At 33.8% G+C, this 19,683-nt stretch overlaps 1 protein-coding gene across 20 annotated transcripts in view; it reads left to right on the forward strand.

Annotated features, from left to right (window-relative positions):
- The window catches only part of LOC145248789 (nephrin-like), a 482,982-nt gene that overhangs the window by 353,303 nt on the left and 109,996 nt on the right, over positions 1-19,683 (forward strand). For all 20 annotated transcript variants that reach the window (XR_013863396.1, XR_013863397.1, XR_013863398.1 and 17 more), the window contains one exon: positions 19,085-19,216. Coding sequence is in view for 16 of the 20 variants with exons in the window: in XM_080110432.1 (XP_079966558.1) it covers positions 19,085-19,216 (132 nt within the window). In the remaining 4 variants the exon portion in view is untranslated. The remainder of the gene's footprint in view (positions 1-19,084; positions 19,217-19,683) is intronic.

Genomic DNA, 19,683 nt, shown 5'->3' on the forward strand with positions numbered 1-19,683 from the left:
AGAATATGGGGGCCCCAGGATAGGTTTTTTTCAGGTTATGATGTAGAATTTGATGGGTTTTTTTTTGGGGGGGGGCCTGGTTATGGTATTTGTCCTGCCTTACTGTGTTAATTGTAATGTTATTTGATTATATCCATGTGTATTATATATTGTACTGTATTTTGTTACTAATTTTTAATGTCGCATCCCGGGGTTCTACTGTACTGTATAGATGGGCGAATGGTGCTCTTAAGTAACTTTCTAGCATGGTAGAAAGAGCCCACCTTCTTTGCAGCAGCCTTGGCAATGCTCTCAATGTATCTGTTTCAATTCATTAACCCCGTGAATATTAATCTGAGGCGTTTAGTGTGTTTGTTTTATTTTTTGTTGATGTGCCATTATAATCTCTTATGGTTGTTTTCTAAATGCACGTATGCCATCGAAGGATATCTCAGGATCACTTTTTTTTTTTGGTGTGCGGTGAAAATATCTCAAAATCGAATCCTGTGTCTTAACCTTCCAAGTGTGATCCAATGCTATGATTAATACACATATTTTAACTGTTTGCTGCCGCAATCCTTCTGTGGCCATGCTATATGTAAAAGTTTTGCAGAACTTTGGTATTGATGCAAATTAGTCAGACGTGAGTAAATGGTCGCTTCTATTGACAACTCCAAAACATGCAAAACTCGCTATGAACGAACCGTACTGTAACACTATTCGCTCAAGTTTGATTCAGCTAGCTTCATATGAGTTAACTGCATTTCTGATCAAGGAGATCCAATCCTAGCAATCAGCAGCTGAGTCCTTGGCACACTTCAGCAATTCCCTGTTCCAGCATTGAACATGGAAACCACAAAGACGAACCACCAGCTCCATTTTTTTCTCACTGTTTTTATTCATATCTTCAGATGGCTGCCTATATTGGTCTTCCAGCCTGCGGGTGCAATTGGGGTAACCATCTTGCAGATAAATTCTTCCTCAAATCGTCAAAGAACATGACCAAACCAGCTAAGTCTCCTTTTAAGAAAAGTCTCTATGATGCTGTTGGTGTTGCATCTTGTACAAGAGCCAGGTATTGCAACTGCACAGCAGTATTGCGTGTTTTGATGCTTTGAATACGTTCGATTTTGAAGAGTTTTCTCTCTTGATAATGATACCATTAAGGGATAAGGACTCTGCTGGAAAGGCGAAAGTTGGCTGGAATAACCTTTGTTTTTTGAATCATGAAACAATGTTTATTTAAACATAAGTAAATAAAAATGTTGCTCTCAAGAGAAAAGGCAAGAAGGAATTTGACTAGTGCTAAGTCTTGGTTGTGCACTTTGAAAATTTATTTTGCATTTTTTTTTTTTCTATTACGAGATCGAATTGGTTAGGTTTTTTTTTGTTTTTGTTTTTTAACAATTGGTTACGAATTTGTTCTGTCCCCGTCTCTTTCTCCCTCAATCGTCGTATTGAACTGTCTGAAGAACCCTTTTATTAAGAAGTTTCACTTAAGGCGATTATTCTGATTTTGGCTAACCGATCGCCTGACCATTTCACATTTTCTGCTATTCTGATTCCAAAAATAGATTATCTTCCTGATTAGTAGTAGGTAATTATCAAATATGGCAAGTGCCCTTAGGAAGATTTTTAAATCATGGACACAATTTTGCTATCGGTTGGATGTTTTCAAATCGTAATGGAAATATGTAATTGTGAAATTCTCGGATAATCCAACCTTTAAATCGAGCATGGGCAAATTCATTTCCTAGCTTTTTTTTTTTTTTTTTTTTTTTTTTTTTTTTCTCGAACAAAATTTAGTTCTCGATTAGTCCAAAGTGAATGTTTTGAATCCTAAATCTCATTAAAGTGAAAATGGTTTTTATTTCCTTGATAATTTAGTTCAGTCAAAATAAATGCTTTCCCCAGCTGTCATTCAAATATGAGAAATATTCAATTTTAAATTGTAATGGAAACGTACTCACAATTCGACTGGAGTTTTTCAAAATTAAAACAGATGTTTTCTGAAATGGAACATATACACTAAATCTGTAGCCACGATGGCTGGAAAAATGTTTGGATCATTCTACCGCTCCAATAGGTATCTCATTGCCAATGCTATCCTCTATCTGTAGAAGAGCCATAAGTGCCTTCTAAAATGGAATACTGTCACATCTGGACAGGAGCCACTCGGTGTGCCCTGTCTTACCTTAATAGTTCAAAACCTAATAGGTGGTGCCCTTATCTCTTCCCTGCAAACTCTTTCCCATAGAAAAGACGTTACAAGCCTGTTTCCATGCTCTATCGTTATTTTCATGGCAAGTGCTCGTCTGAGCCTTAATCTATGGTCCCCCTTGCTAAATATTCACAAAAAATCACTCAACTAGCTACAACCACTATCAACATTTTCCTTGCTTCCCATCTGTGCATAAATCTAAACGCAGATTCCATGAACAAAGCTTCTTTCCTTGAACTGCTTGCCTGTGGAATACTATTCCACTGACCTGCTTCCCAGCAGGCTACAATATCGTAGTCGTCAAGTCTCATGTAAATATGTTCTTGTTGAGCCGTCTCCTTAAATAATCCAAATTCTATCCAATTTGCACTATTCAGGATTATTACACTGCCACCTTACATTTAACCCTTATCCTCGAGTAGCATTCAGGCCTTAATAAGTGGTAACTCCCTAGTTTTAAAAAAAAATTCTTCAGTTGTTAAACATGAGAAATATTGCCTTAGTTGAAAATTTTTTTTTTCCTTTTAAGAAAAAATAGGCTATAAAGATTCAACCAAAATATTGTTCTCTCCCATCTCTCTTTAAATTATTTATCTATACTCTTATAAATTCGTTTTTTTTTGTGTGTATGGATATTCATATTAAAACCCTCTTTTCTATTTATTTACAAAGAAAATACAACTTTCTTATATATGGGTTGTGGAATTGCATTCACTAGCAAAAGATCTAGCTAATTTGCATATTCTTTTAAAAATTCATTTTAATTAATTCCCTATTAATTTTTTCGGTTTTCTAATGAGATGATCATCTTTTGTTAACTATTATGTGTAATTATATTCTTGCAGATATTCTACATGATTTATATTTGCATAATATTTGCATAAAAAGTTTACAGTAAACACAAAATTTTTTCCATGTATATTTATGTATACGTATATATTTTTGTTTAATCTATAAAAGTGACCGTGTCTGTCTGTGTGTGTACATTTTCCTATACACTCTGTCAATTTCTAGTTTACAGACTTGAAATTTGATATACAGGGTACTGAGATTTGGGAAAATCCTTCTAATCTGTGTTCGGCCAGAAATTTGGTCAAAGTTCAACGATTTAACCTTTTGAGAATTCTACCAAACTCTTCCGCCAATTTTGGGTCTAAACACTTAAAATTTTATATATAGGTTCCTTGGACATGGATGTAACTTAATAACTTGATTTGAGCCCAAAACAAATGTTAAGGGGGTCATAATAGGGGGTCAAAGTTTAAAAAAAAAAAAAATGACCTCTGCGGTCTCTACCAAATTACTCAGTCAATTTCTGGTCTAAACATTTGAAAATTTACATAAGATATTCAGAGATAGGGCAAGCCTTTTAATTGGTTATCAATATATAAATGTATGTATGTTTGCATGTCTGCCTAAAACTTTGGACAGAGGCGACGGATTTTACCAAGATCAGTATCGTTTTGAAGTTCGACCTTTCAGACAACAAATATCGAAATTGGCTAAAAACATTAATATCTTAACCTTCAACTGGGCACTTTTCTACAGGGGGTGGGGCGTCACTTTTTTCGCCAATATTTTTGAAAGTCTCCTTTCGATTGTCTAGCCTTAATTTAAACATAAGTAACTTCCAGCTTTTTGGTGGTCGTAACAGCAAAGACGTCAGGTATTTTTCCCGTTCTTTTCCTCCTTTGTGGTACGGGTTTGAGCCTGCCTTCCTACTACCACTTTTTTTTTTTTTTTTTTTTTTTTTTTTTGCTAATAAACATACACATTCAAACACTTGGGCAACGCCGGGCTGAAATGCTTGTACATCTATAAAAGAATGTGTGTGAGGACAACTCTAAACCTATATACTCAACGAATTTTTGATCAATAGACTTGAAATTTAGTGTGTAGGGTATTTAGACATGTTGGGAAACTTAAGCGGATTTTATTCAGAAAAAAGGGCTGCTAAGGGTCAAAATTGAAAAATTGGTACATGGGGGTCATCAGATTTTTATCCGTTTGTCAACTGTTTCACTACTGTACATGTGCGAATCATTCACATGACTGCTTCCTTATGTTAATAAGTAGGTTTGAAAATGCTTTTTAAAGTTTGTGGCAAGCTGCTCTAATAGTTATCGTAATTGACTCACTGTCTTTAGGTTTTGGTTTCGATCTCGGCTCGTAATTTTTAATTTTTTTTTTTTTTTTCACAAGTGAACTGTTTAGAAAAAACAATACTCCATGCACAGGTCTCAGTTTCTTTCCATTTTTTTTTTTTTTTTTTTTTAAATTTAACGTCATGTTTAATACCTACGGTATTTCTGTTTATTATTAAACTGTCCCGAGAGTCAACTAATTATGTATATAGATGTAACTGTTTAATCCAGCACCCGGGCAACACCGGGTACTTCTGCTAGGGAAATAAAAAAAATTAAATGAGACAATCAATATTACACCAGAACAATACCTCATTGTGTCACGTGTTTTCTATCATTTCATTTGCCAACAAGACATACAAAGTAATAAAGCACTGTAGGATTGGCAAAATATGCAAACGTAACCGGTTGGAGGTATATAAGTCACAATTTTTAGCAAAGGCTAAAAATCCTATGTATGTGTGACTACCGTCTGTGCTACAGACCATGCGGATCTGTAATTAGTCAAAAAAGCAACTTATAAAATCGGTCGAGAAATAGTTGTATCAACCATTCCACAGAAAGTTTCTAATTTTATCATGACTAGCTTATTCTATCGATGTATTTATGTATAGATGCATTTATGTTCATATTTTTTTTTTACAAGAAATATGTGGACTTTAGATATTTTGAATAAGGTATTGATTGTTTTTGTATATTGCAATTATACTTGGTTGCTTAGGTCTTGCCTTCAACTAGAAATGTGCTATGATTCTCCAAACCTCTCCAGACACACGTTTTCATAGTTGTATCTTTTTTTATATATTCTTTTCTTACCCTTTGTCCAGTGTAGCATAAAAACTACTTTCTAAGTAAAATGAGTGGATTGGAAACGGGTATGGATATTTTTGCTGGGATTGGGGAGGGTTTATATCAGAACAGGCAGGAGTAAGTAGCAGATATTTTATTTTTATTTTGCTATTTCTAAGATTAGACTCCACTACTAACCTGATTAAGCCCCCATCATGATTTATATTGCTTTGTATACCAACATTTTTGAATGGCACCAATTGATTAAGTTTTTCTTTCTCTTTATATTTTGGTCTCTTTCTTCGCTCTGCCTTTTGGTTTCTCTCTGTCTTTTGGTCTCTCTGTTTCTCTCTGTCTTTTGGTCTCTCTGTTTCTCTCTGTCTTTTGGTCTCTCTGTTTCTCTCTGTCTTTTGGTCTCTCTGTCTTTTGGTCTCTCTGTCTTTTGGTCTCTCTGTCTTTTGGTCTCTCTGTCTTTTGGTCTCTCTGCTCCCCCCCAAAAAAAACCGGCACTCTGGCAGTATCCAAATAAATAGTAATTCTCTCTGTATAAAGGATTTTCCCTACATTTGCTAAGGACTAATTACAGAACAGACAGTACCAACCAGAACGTCAGGCTTTTGCGTTCGATTAGTTTCACTTTATTTATATAAAAAAGACAAACTCTCGAAATTATAGCACGGTGTGAATTTTTTTCAACTCATTCAAAAAAAGAGGAATGAAACCGTGTCTGTTTGCAAATCTGAGATATTATGATCAGCGTTGCCCGGGTGATTGGAGGTGTGTGTGTTAAAAAAAAAAATAAAAAGACGTTGGCCCCGCATGTTTGGAGGTTTAAAAGAAAAAAAAGTTTCAGTAGGAAGGTAGGATTGAACCCCGAAGCCTTGACACGATGGTGGAAACGAAAGGAAAAAAAAAGCCAGACACCTAACCATCTCGGCCACGAGGGAAGAGGAATTGATAAGCATGTTAAATTAAGGTTTATAAAGTAAAATATACAGGTGCGCGGAAGTAGCGTCATTTTGGACCTAGTTTTGCGCTGCAAGTCAGTTACTGTTTCCCTCGCTTTTTGCTTTTTGAAGGCGCAGCGAGCTGGTGAGTCGGGCAAATTAAATAGACAGGCGACCCCCATTGTTAAGTCGTAGATATTATCATTTAGACGTGATATAAAAAGTTTTAAGAATGAGCGACGCCCCCGAGAAGGCCGACGAAAAAAGCCTTTTGCAGACATACACAAAAAGCTAACATACATACACACACACATTTTGCCTTTTATATATATAGATTATAAATTTTAAAATAGTGCTTAATCTAGACTGAACAAGTTTTTTTTGTGTTGTCACTTTTCATCTTGGGTATTAATGGTTTGATTCCTTTAGCATTTGCCTTCTGAGTTTCCTGATTAACTTGGAAAAAAAGAAAAATCCTTGTTGGTGCTTGTGACATTGTCACATCCTATTTTGTGCACGTCTTCATTTGTCAATTTCTTACAAGAATAATCAGCATCTGCAATTCCATCCATCTTCTGAGGATGAAATTCTATCTGCAAATTGTATCGGTACTATCACTTAATTGGACATAATTGTTCTTTAACTAGCAGATATTCTTCCATGGCGAACAGCTTTTGTCTTGAAAATGAAACTATTGTTTAACACAGAAACAACAACAACAAAAAATATTCACACGTATTTTCGGTGTGGAAAATTTTAGCAATTACCGAATTGATTACAGTACTTTGTTTCTGTCAGAAAAAAAAAAAAAATGAGAAATAACAATAAAAAAATCCCCTCCTACTTCACCTCATTTCGCACTTGTACATGTACTTTTCAAACATTTCTTTCTCCTGTTCTGCAAATCTTGGAAGTGATTACACTTCTCCGTTCTATACTATCAACACTAATTTGACTGAAAGTAAAATGCCTACTTTCGTGGTTTATCCTAGCTTCATTCTAGTTTGCCCAAATTTCATTGGGAGATTTTCTACCAGTATTTTCTCTAATTCTCGATTTTTGAGCGATTATCGACACTCTTCAGATGACTAATGTCTGCCGTTTTTTTTCTCATTCTAACTTAAGCACTTGTTTTGAAGTAAAATGCTTTAAACAAGTTCAAACACACAAAAAAATCTTATCCAAGTACGTAGGTAAGAAAAGTAACTTATCTTGCCTTTCATAACATTTATTTGTTGCATATAAATAGCTTCAAAACCTAGTACATTTATCTGAAATAGTTTAGTAAACGTATATTACACTGCTGCCAAAGGAGGAATGTTATTCTGCCACTACCCCCCCCCCCCCCCCACGTTTATAAAAAAAAGGAATGCCTTGCTGGATGGTACTATCCTCCTCCTCCGGAATAGAGCACCGAAACCTAGTACATTACTCTGAAATAATATAGTAAATATGAGCATGAAAAAATAGTATAGTTCCGGTTCCAAGCATACAGATACTAAATCTCCTTTAGTAAGAGGTTTACAAAGCATTTTGGTCATTTGATAATGATAGGGGCACATGAAAGAACGCACGTTTCTTTGGTTTAGAAGCAAACAAAACAAATCCGTAACCAACTGACCTTCAAATGCACCCAATGTTACCCAATTTGTGAACTTTGGGGAGCATGGAATCTTGGTGGACACTACTAACAGGCCCACTATTACCTGGAGGTATAGTAGCACCTGTTAACGTCCTTATCTCTCGTTTAAATAGAAACTATCGTTTACAAAATATATTAACGTACGAAACAGATTCCTCTGCAGATCATTCCTATATCGAACATGCAATAACTCAACGAGGGTTAATGTTCCGTAAAACACAGATCATCCTACATTTAACCAAAATGCTTGACTTTTTAAATGATTTAATGATCATAGTCTTTTTCTCGCCCTTTTGAGTTACCCAATGTAAAGAAGTCAAGGGGATTGCAGTCAGTTGAGCCGAAAGATTAGATATTGAGTAAAGTGTGGCTAACAAAGTTCTCACCGCCAGGACTTGATCTTCCGACTAGTTCGGCCGAGCGGCGTTTTGATCTTCCGGCTGGTTCGGCCGAGCGGCGTTTTGATCTTCCGGCTGGTTCGGCCGAGCGGCGTTTTGATCTTCCGGCTGGTTCGGCCGAGCGGCGTTTTGATCTTCCGGCTGGTTCGGCCGAGCGGCGTTTTGATCTTCCGGCTGGTTCGGCCGAGCGGCGTTTTGATCTTCCGGCTGGTTCGGCCGAGCGGCGTTTTGATCTTCCGGCTGGTTCGGCCGAGCGGCGTTTTGATCTTCCGGCTGGTTCGGCCGAGCGGCGTTTTGATCTTCCGGCTGGTTCGGCCGAGCGGCGTTTTGATCTTCCGGCTGGTTCGGCCGAGCGGCGTTTATCTATGCAAGACCTACTTGAATTTACCCGACCCAAAGTTTCATCAGTTTTCAATGAACATAGAAAAAGTATGTAGCATGACATCACATTCATTGCTGGCGACACTGAAGACCATCACATTAGATTGTTTATTTTGCCTGTTTTTCTATGATGTCAACTTGTAATCAAATCTTGAACCATTCAGTTCTTTTCTTATCATCTCTACCATCATTCTGCTGATGCTGAAGAAGTCTGAAATCTTATTTCTCCTTCTGACATGGATGCGAAAGAAAATTCTGTTCCTTCCACAAATATGCACGTTTAAAATGGTTCATAATTATTTTTTGGTGAAAGAAGAATGCGAATAATCAGCTTACATGAAGACGATGTAAAATATGTTTGTATGAAATTAGTGTTGGATGATTAATCAGAATTGAGAATCAGAAAAATCAGAACTTTTCGTGGTATCGGAATCGGAGACATTTTTGTTTAATTCCTTCATTGTTTTGTTAAAACTTTTTCTTTGCTAGTACTAATAATGGAATGATATATATTTCCTAACATCAGTGTGTTTTAATGTTTGCAAAAACATAGACCAGGACTAACCTTGTGAGGGATTTTTTTATTTATTTTATTTATTTATTTATTTTTTACAGGTAGCAACTAGAAATAATAAAACTCTTATCTTTTGGTGACTAGCACTCTTCCAAAACTCATTGATTAAGTGAAAAATGTCTTTTCAATCCGTTTTTACAAGAACACAGGTAAAGTCAAATTAATTAAACAGTAAAAAGTGTAATAAAACAATATACTCCTTATTTTTATTTTTAATTATTTTTGATAAAGGCTGTTTAAAAGAACATATGAAAACCTTCGAATGTTTATACCTTAGTCTTGACATAAAATTAAGCGCATATTTTAGAATTACTTATTTGGAAAAAAAAAAAAAAAAAAAAAAAAACATCTTTGATGTACATACTCGTCAAGGAACGAAGATGTAATATTCCAAAAATCGCGTTGGTTTGGCTAGTAACTTTTCTTTTTGACTAGTAAACGAAAATATTTAGTTGTCAAAGGTCAACTAAAGATAAATTTGTCTGTGGAGCCGTGTATGCACATATTATATGGGTTTTTACGGTAATCTGAAAATTAAAATAAAATTAGCTTAATATTCAGACATTTTTAACAAAACAGATTCAGTAATTGTGTCGGAATCGGTGTGTGAGGACGAATTTTGGAATCGTTCCATCACTAAAAATTAGCAATAAAAAAACAATTGCAAACAAATATCATTCTCACCGTATTATAACAGTTATGATTCTAAATAAATGCTTGTATTTAATTTTGAAACGATATTAGCAATACAATCTATTTGTTTTTTTTGTTTTTTTTTTATGTTTTTTTTTTATGTTTTTTTTTGTATAATACGCTTTTTCGTCGAAGTTCAACGTTTGTAGCAAAACCTTTCCGGAATAAATCTATTAATATGGCTGACGTGAACTTTTTTTTTTTCTCTGCACCTGTGTCTATCTTTTATGCAACGAGTCTTTATTAGTCACCTCTGCCGACACGTGTGTTCGTATCTCAGCATTGCATCGGCCCTTCTCGACTTGTATAATAAAAACATATTTAAATGTGCAGTATCAGCAAGCGAGGCTCAATATTTTTAGATTAGGTTGTATTCACTCTTTGGGAGGGGGGGGGAACAGGCAAAATGGTGTAGTATCATACAGAAATGCTCTTTTTAGAATAAACTCTATTAGTGAGAAACCCAAGATGAAGAGTCAGAAGATTCCGTTATGGTGGAAAGTAGCAACTGGTTTTTAAAGTGGAAAGGACTTTTTCTTTTCTTTTTTTCTCGTTTCCTTTTCGTTTTTCTCATTTCGGAACCCATTATTTCATTTATAAGTTCTATAACTGAAAGAATGAAAACAATGAACCTCTGAAGTAAATAACAGGGGTCCATTCAAAATTTCATAACATTACAAACATAAAGGTTGAATCTCATCACACAATTGATTTACCAAGTCATATATATATATATATATATATATATATAAGGCAAGTGGCATGCACATTTTTGTATATCCAAGAAAGGTCTTTTTAGGGGAGGGGGGAGTTCTTGAGAGGGTTACTATTTTTTAAAACTTTTTATAGACCTCCTAGATCATAATATCTAGGATTTGCAAACGCGCATTGTCTCTACATTTATTTTGGTCGACTTTTATAAAATTCCCGCTATTCTGTTCTTTCACGTGTTCGCCTTTTTCGTATAAATAAAGCGAAACTATCGACTCACTTGGCCTTCATGGCAGAGAAGACTTGAAGGCAATAAGCTTTGATCAATGTGGGGGAAACCCTTCATATCAAACAATTGCTATTCACTTGGAGAGCTCCCCCTTTTTCGAGGGAGCTGGTTTTCCCCAGCATCGTGGAGAAGCAAAATTTGGCAGAAACTGGCCTAAAGCCAACTTTTATTTCTGCGCCTGCGTGAACTCATTTCTGTAAGTCAACTTTTTAATCATTAAATTTTAATGCTTTTCACTTTTTCTCGCTTCATAGCATAGCAGTAAGATCTCAGCTTTTCTTTCACTTTCTTTTCTGCCTTTGCGTCACGGGTTCAAACCTGCATGCTACTAGCACTTTTTTTTTCCAAACACCTGGGCAACGCCGGGCATGCCCGCTAGTGTTTGATAAAACAAGAGCATACTACTTCCAAACTAAATAAAGGATTCAATTTGAAATTTCTTGCAGATTCCCAAGTTCTACAAGATACACTTTAAAAAGGTCGGAGGTTAAGTCGGCCAAAACATTGTGTGAATAACACTCATTATGAGAACATAATTGAAAGAATCCAAATAAAATGGGTTCGTTGATTTTATTTTTAACTTTTTGTTTCTATAAGCTATCTTTGTACTGATGCGTATTGTGAACCAAACGTATCTCAAGCGTTTGCTTGATTTTGACCAGAATTGACGCCAACAGCCACATTATGATGAGTATCGCGGATAAAATCATGACAACGCTACGTAAAAGAAAATAGAAAAATGAATAAAAGTAAAATGTGGAAATCAAGAATTAAAAAAATGACATAATTTGGTGTTTTATTATTCGTTTTTTTTTTTTTAATCTATATAATTATTAAACTCAAATGACCTTGTAACGGGTGTTGTAACCCAACATCCGGTTTATGACTTCGGTTGCGCATGCGTACATAAACAAATAATCAATACAACAATAAAACGTATTGTTTTACTGTGTACGTTTTCAGCTTCCCAATTGTTTGGGGTTTTTTCGCGTTCAAATTAAGATATATCAAAATTTGAATTTAACTTTAAGTATTGTGTCTCTGTTCAGTGCACATTTACCTATAAGTATGGCAAACCACTTATAATTCAATAGCTGTAAGGTTTTTTTTTTTTTTTTTTTTTCAAAAATAACCAATTATAAACAGAACGATTCATAGAAATCTATGTATATTCTTTTTTCATTTTAATATACTTTCATAGAAATGTTTCTGTTATGTCAAAAAGAAACCTACTTTATTTACGTCAAAAGTGTCATGCTCATACATTAATTCGATAGCTAATATAACCTAACCCTAACCCGTCACGGGTAGTCTAGTAACTGTTAAAAGGTTAGAAGCAAAAAAATTTTCTGGGGTGGGGGGCAAATAATTTCAAGGAAATGTTTTAAAAGAAAGATTCAAATAAATTTTTCTGTTTTTCAAATATTTTACTATTTTTTTTTTTTTTTTTTTTATAAAGTTTTCACAGATGCAACATTGCGGCGATGGGACAGGGGTTGTAGCTTCGTTAACAAAGTGAGACATATTAGATTAAAGACCCTACCCAAGAGGAAGACTAGTAGTAGATGCACCAGTCCAGATGTGGCAACAATACTCTGGGCGAATGGTGGCTATTTATAACAAGATTCAAGGACGCCCGAATGAACCACAGTTTTATCATTAATATATATATATATATATATATATATATATATATATCCGCCCGCACAAGTGCACTTTTACATACATATATGCACGCACAAACACAAAAGATTAAAGCAAGCAAGGACACCCGAACGGTCCACAGAGTTTATATTTACTAAGATATGCATTCAGCTTGTTTTAATATTTTTAAGTAAATCACAGTTTCAGAAAAATGTGCTGCAAGTCCCCCTCCCCCTCATTCTCGTTTTTCCTCTTTGTATGGAAAATCAGTCTCCAAGACAATTGACATCACCCAACGACTGGTACAAATCATTTTCGATGCTTAATTTGGCGTCGTGAACGACTTAAAAAAAAAAAAAAAAAAAAAAAAAAAAAAAATCTTAGTAATATTGATTATTCTTCAGTTAATCTATTCATTTGACAGCTTTCAATTTCTACTTTCTAATTTAATCGAGCATCGTTCGGTGGACGACATTAAACTGTACCAACCATTTTTGATATGTTTAAAGATTCACGTTATCGAGAAAAGGACACATTTTGTTTTTGTCTTTCTAATTGAGTTGCCTTTTATCGTTTTAAACGTTTATTTTTCTGACTTTTTGAAAGGATTATTTACTGCGCAAACTTTTGCCTTTTGAGAAGACAAATCAGATCGATACCATTCAAATTCTGACAAGGAATTGCTTGCTAGTATGGCTGACCTTCGTGGCTCAATGAATAAAATTTATTTCATTATTGATGTCTTCATATATTATAGAATCTATGTACACAAAATAAATTGAAAATGATATATCATTTCATTATTATACTTTTTTAAGAAATACTTAAGGATGGGCACTGTTTGCAGAATCTATAATATAAATCTCACTTGTCTGTGTATGTATGTAGGCCTAAATCTTTTGACAGACAACGGATTTTCACGAAATTAGTATCATTTTGAACCCCGACCCTTTGGACAACAAATATCGAAAAATTGGCTAAAAACATTAATTCCTTCACCCTTAACTGGACACTTTTATACAAAGGAGGAGGGGTTGCTTTTTTTGCCGATATTTTCAAGTCCTCCTCTTTTCGATTGACTGGTCTTAATTCAAACCTTCGACACCTTTTTTGCCCTCAAAACACATCGCCAAACACCCGGGCAACGCCGGGAACCCAGGCTTTTAATAACTAAAAGGCAGTCAACTAGCGTCTAGTTAATGTTCATGACTTCTAGATTGCCATAATGTATTTGCCAGAATTCGGTGTTTAATAATTCTTAATTCCCTTCATTACCATAGCAATTGTTTGGGGGCCTTGGGGTAGAGGCTTAGCAAGAGGTAGCTTCCTGGCTGGGCTTGAATCTCATGACCAGCAGGAATTGTTACCCTGACACTGATGATTGCGTAAGCATGAAGTACTAGTGTCTGTAGGTATAAAGAATTACTATATGTACAGAGGCGCCAAAAAGATAGTCTGCATGTGTCGTTTTGTCAGAACCCGCAGATTTAAGATTAATTGAATGTAACTGTTTAAACAACCCATGCCTCATTTGATTCACTTTTATTTCTTTATAATTTTATCTGTTAATATTTGACTTTTAATTGAAGTATCCTAGTGTTCACTTCAATTTAAAAAATTAATTTTCTAGTCTGTTTTACCCCCCCCCCCCTTTTTTTTCCTATTCTTTCCTAACCCCATCAAGTACAATTATTTAAGCTCGCCTTCAAACCATCCAAATTGTAACACGAAGTTGCATCAATTTGCGAGTTTGAGAAAATGTAAAATTATCCCTTAGTTATTATTATTCTAAGGTTCATTCTGATCCGGAGAAGTGATAGTACCTGTTTACAAAATATGCCTGCAAAAAATATATAAATCTACAAACAAATTGTATGTAGAACGTGTATGGTTTTTGGTATACATTGTCACAATGGTTGTCATCCCGTAAAACCCTACATTAACCAACCAACCAACCATAATCAAATCGTTATTTTACGTCTTAATTCTAGAATGCACAGCTTCAGTGTTTTTGCAGCCGTAGAATATTTTGGAGTTTTTTTTCCCCCTCTCTTAGAACAGATTTTGTATTTTAGATTTTGTAATCTTTACTGTTAGATAAATGGAACTTTGTGTGTTCATTTCCTGTGGACTCGAAAACAGCTAAGACGATTTTTTATGAAATTTCACATGAATGTACTTTATGTTTGGCAGTGTTCTCAGAGAGGTTTTGTATCGGAATGTCTTTTATAAGTATCGATAATTGAACTAATCTGATAAAAGGAAAAGGCGATTTTGACCAAAGTTAACATCTTATGCAGTCCAACATCACAAGTGCTTTGAAAAATGTTATTACCACACAAGCTGAAAGGCTCAACATATAGAAGCAACAGTAGGCTCTTTGATATGGCAGGCGCATGTTGGAAATGTTTCTGTTTAAAGCACAACTGAACCAGGATCTTGACTTTTTCATTTTAAATTTAAATTCAAGCCATTATCACCGCACAAGCAGTAAGGCCAAGCTTATAAAATCAACAGTATGTGCTTTTATTTGACGTCTGCATTAAAAATTAAGGTTTCTGTTTAGAGCACAGTTGAAGTATGATACTTGACTTTTGCATTTTAAACTTCAAGTTATTATATAGAAAAAATAATTTTATAAAATCAACTGTAGGTTCTCTACAGTGCAATGTAGATTACAACGAAGACTACATGCAAGAGGCATGTGAAGTTTCCTCCTGGTAGACTGCAATGGGTCCCCAACTAGAGCATGTAATCGACAAATGTGGTTTAAAAATGGTAGATTTCACTGATTTTGATGACAATAAAAAATATGGGAGTGTGAAATATTTGTTGATCATTCCATCCCGGGCAACGTCGGGTCATTCAGCTAGTTATAGAATAACCCAAACTACTACTCGAATGGTCTACTCAAACACTGTGTATGACATTAGTAGGTTCTATTTTGGTATTGATTGTTACTATCTCAACTCTAGCTATTGTATACTAGCTATAACTACGCAATATTAGCCAGGAGTAAAAGAAACCGTCGGGTTAATAATACAGAACAAATAATGTGTAATGTTGATGCAAGAAATATAATCAGATATAATTTAATGTTTATTTTTGAAGAATTCAAGTGAAGAGGTCGATATGATTACACACTATAAAGTCCCTATAATTTGTTCTGATGAGTCGGTGAAAATGTTTCCTTTCTAACAGGGTTTTTTTTAGTCAGAATAAGCATTTTCAGAGAAGAGGAAACGAGATATATATATATATATATATACACACACACACACACACACACAAGTTAGAAAAGCATTTCATCCGAAACAAAATGTTTTTACTATAGACTTTAAAAATAAAAGTATAAAATTCAATTTGAAATTTATTTATCTTCAAAGTGCAATTTTATAAATTTTGCAAAGATATGAAAAATTGAATTGAAATCGAATCAAAAAATTACCTTGGATTTCTTTTCTGTAATGTACATTTTGTTGCAATTTAAAAACATTATCTTTCATCTAGCAATTAATGATATAGATACAAAATTTTCAATGATTTTTTTTTTTTTTTTTTTAACAAGTGCAACAGGGTATTTATTTGCTCCCCCACCGACCAAATTAGCCACAAGGCCGATTTTTAATCGGAGGAGTGAAGGGGAAATGGGGACCAACTCCCAGGGGAGTAGGGGAGCTAGATAGTGACAATTGGTATGAAGGGTTTCCCCTACATTGACCAAGGTCTTATATGTGGGGTTTTCCCCACATATGGTCTTTGCAGTATCTGCCAGAACAGATACTACACATTGATCTCGGCCCGAAGGAAATGTACATGACATAAAATAAATCCAGGGTAATTTTTTGATTCAATTTAAATTATATTTTTATACCTTACTTTGTAAAATTTATAAAAGTGCACTTTGAAGATAAATAAATTTCAAATTGAATCTTGTACCTTTATTTTTAAAGCCTATAATATAAACATTTTCTTTAACAATTTTCATGCCTTGGATGAAATGCTTTTCTAACTTGTATCTTATCTTTTTAAGAGTATATTTTAAAACTCCTCTCTATTTCAGTTTGTATTTCTCCTCGCACCACAACTCATTTTTGAAACCCCCGCTTTGTATTATTACAAGTTTGAATATTCTCTCTGTTTCAGTTTGTATTTCTCCTCACACCACTACTCATTTTTGCACCCCCCTCTTTGTAATACAGGTCTGAATAATGAGAAAATTTGAATTTTTTTAAAAAAAACTTTAAAATAACTTTTTTAAATTAATTTTTTTTTTTAAACTCCTTTCAGAATAGAAAATCTTTTAAAATTTGATAAGGAACATATTTCATATAGGTTTCATTAACAAATATTCAGTACATAATGAGAAGAATATTTCAAAAGGACTGTATAACTGGTTACCGTCAATAGTAGTCCTCTCCAGCAAGAGTCTTTGTTATTGTTATACTATTATTATTTAAAACATTTTGTGTCCTCTTTCACGTGAGGACTAATATATATATATATATATATATATATATATATATATATATATATATATATATATATATATATGCAATTCAAAATGATTCTTTCGGGGGTAAAAACAGTAAATATTGTAATCATGAAGGGAAGACTTATAATTCATGATTTAAAAGTAAAATGTGTAAAACAAAAAATAAAGTGGGAAAAGAATAGGAAAGAAAAATAAAGGGAAAAGTCAGCTGACCGGTTTCGCCTTCACTTATATATTACATTCATTGATGCCAATATATATATAATATAAAAGTAAAAAAATTTTTTTTTTTTTTTTTTTTTTTTTTTTTTTTTTTGTAAATCTGACTTTACCCATTATATCATGAATTATTTCCAAACCAAATCTTAGGAGATGCTGCACATCACAACTCTCTGGAGTTCATTCACAAAGCAATAGGTACCGGAATCATTCCAAGGTTGGTAAAGACGTGGTGACACGATCAAAGCAGACCTCCAACCTAGCGCCAGACCACAGGTCTGCAATGTTTTCCGCTCGTTCCAAAAAAATCACTATGTTCGCTGCAGACCATTGTGTGTGGTCTCTGTTTATCCAGGATGTTGTGTGTTCTATAAGACGAGCCATCTCACCCCATTTGGAATGAATGTCGCTTAAAGTCAAATTATTTCTCGCTAGCCGGCAGCCTGGCATTGCCCGGTTGTACAACATGATATTTGAATTTATGCAGATTGTGTATGCCTTATTATAGAATCAATCATCTATTGATTATTATATATTATGAGGAACAATTTGTCCGGGGACTAATTTGCAAAAAAGATTTTAAATGATAATGTCGTTCATCAAATTCCATCTGTGTTTGTTTACAATATCATGTCAGCTGATATTTGGGCTTGATGATGAATGCAATGGAAAACACATATCTGATTAATGTTTAGTTTTAAAATATGAAAAAAAAAATGATTTGCAACGTTTTTAAATGGTAACATCTTTTCTCGTAAATTGAACTCATTAATAAGAAAAAAATTAAAATGGTGAGGTACACCCGGGTTTGAACAGGGGATCATTCGGTCTGTAGTCGAATGCTCTACCAAGTTATATCTCCAGATTATAATAAATCTTTAAAAAAAAAAAAAAATCGATTGCTGAAATTTTATTATACACCTTAGTCGGTGTAGCGTAAAATATTCCACTGTAAAATTATTTTGATCTAAGAGAAAAGTTATTTTTAAGATCGGGTTTTTTTTTTTTTTTTTTTCGATTTTCGATACTTATCGGATGAATTTCTGTACAAAACATATCTAAGAACACTGCCAGACATAAACTAGCTTTGTATGAAATTTGCAAAAGATAGGCTCAGCTGTTTCGGAACCTATAAAGGAGAAACACACACGCACACAAAGTGACTTTTATAATAGTCGAGATAATCGAGTAAAGTAGTAGTAATTTTTTTTAAATACATTTTTAAAAAATTAGTCATCTTTTATTTAAATAATATCTTTTATTTAAATAATATCTTTTATTTAAATAATATCTTTTATTTAAATAATATCTTTTATTTAAATAATATCTTTTATTTAAATAATATCTTTTATTTAAATAATATCTTTTATTTAAATAATATCTTTTATTTAAATAATATCTTTTATTTAAATAATATCTTTTATTTAAAGAATATCTTTTTATTTAAAGAATATCTTTTTATTTAAAGAATATCTAGTTGGCAATGACAATTCTTTTTCTTAAAGAAGGAAGAGAACTTTTATTTTCTAAATACTGTTAACCTTGATAGACATTTACTATTATCAATATAATTATCATAATTATTATTAATATTATACATATTGAGGTGATACTAATGAATAAATGAACTGTTTAAAACGTTTCTTACTAATCATCCTCAGTTTCTTTAAATGTCTTAAGGTGAAACCACTTTTACAAGTGTCCAAGCATCAAAAGAAGAGGTTTTGTCCATCACTCAGACTCGGGATTTCAAATCGCTTTATTTATTTTTTTTATTTATTTGTTTTTGTTTTGTTTTTCTTTTCTAAGTGTTTGTGTATTTTTATAAGATTGATTGGCTGTATCTTAAAAATATTAATCCTTGTTTGTGTTTAATAACGTCTGCTGTCTAATTAAGATTGTTTTTGTTTTTTTTATTTTCTTCTAATCCGTTAATGTTTGCTGACATTTTTTTTTAGTGCACGGAAAACAACGATTTCGACAAAGACCCAAGAATGATTCTGCCATCCAGGGTTCTACTGTGATAATGAACTGCGAGGTAATAGAACGAGCCGGCGCAATGCAATGGAGTAAAGACGGATTTGCATTAGGTAAGTTTGTTGCTTTTTTGAGTACTGCTTTTATTACTCAGCCAACTATTCTCCCCCCCCCCCCTCTGTGAAATAAAACGATGTGCCATGCCATCGACTTAAGAGCCTCCACCTCCCCGCTATTACTTTGTCTAGACTTTCCTCTGGGCTTTATCCATCTCCATCTTCGGTCATCTTGTGAGATAAACGGTTTTTTTTTCTCCTATTAACTGAAAATAGTGAATCAATAAAGCGTTTACTTTTCATTCTCTTCTATTAGGGAATGCCTGTTGGTTTCTTTTTCAAATGCTCTCTCTCTTATTTATATATAGTCATCCACATACAGTACTGTTTCGCTGTATCATAGATCATCAGTGCGGCTAGATCAGCACCTTTCCCTAGCTAAGGATTGAACTTATAATCATAGTTGATAGTCGGCAGTTCTAACCTCCAGCCCACAGCATCGGTGCCCGCAAACGACCTCATCA

This window comes from Euprymna scolopes, chromosome 27, assembly GCF_053919585.1.
Source record: "Euprymna scolopes isolate OS-2025 chromosome 27, ASM5391958v1, whole genome shotgun sequence".
Classification (NCBI taxonomy): Eukaryota; Metazoa; Mollusca; class Cephalopoda; order Sepiida; family Sepiolidae; genus Euprymna; species Euprymna scolopes.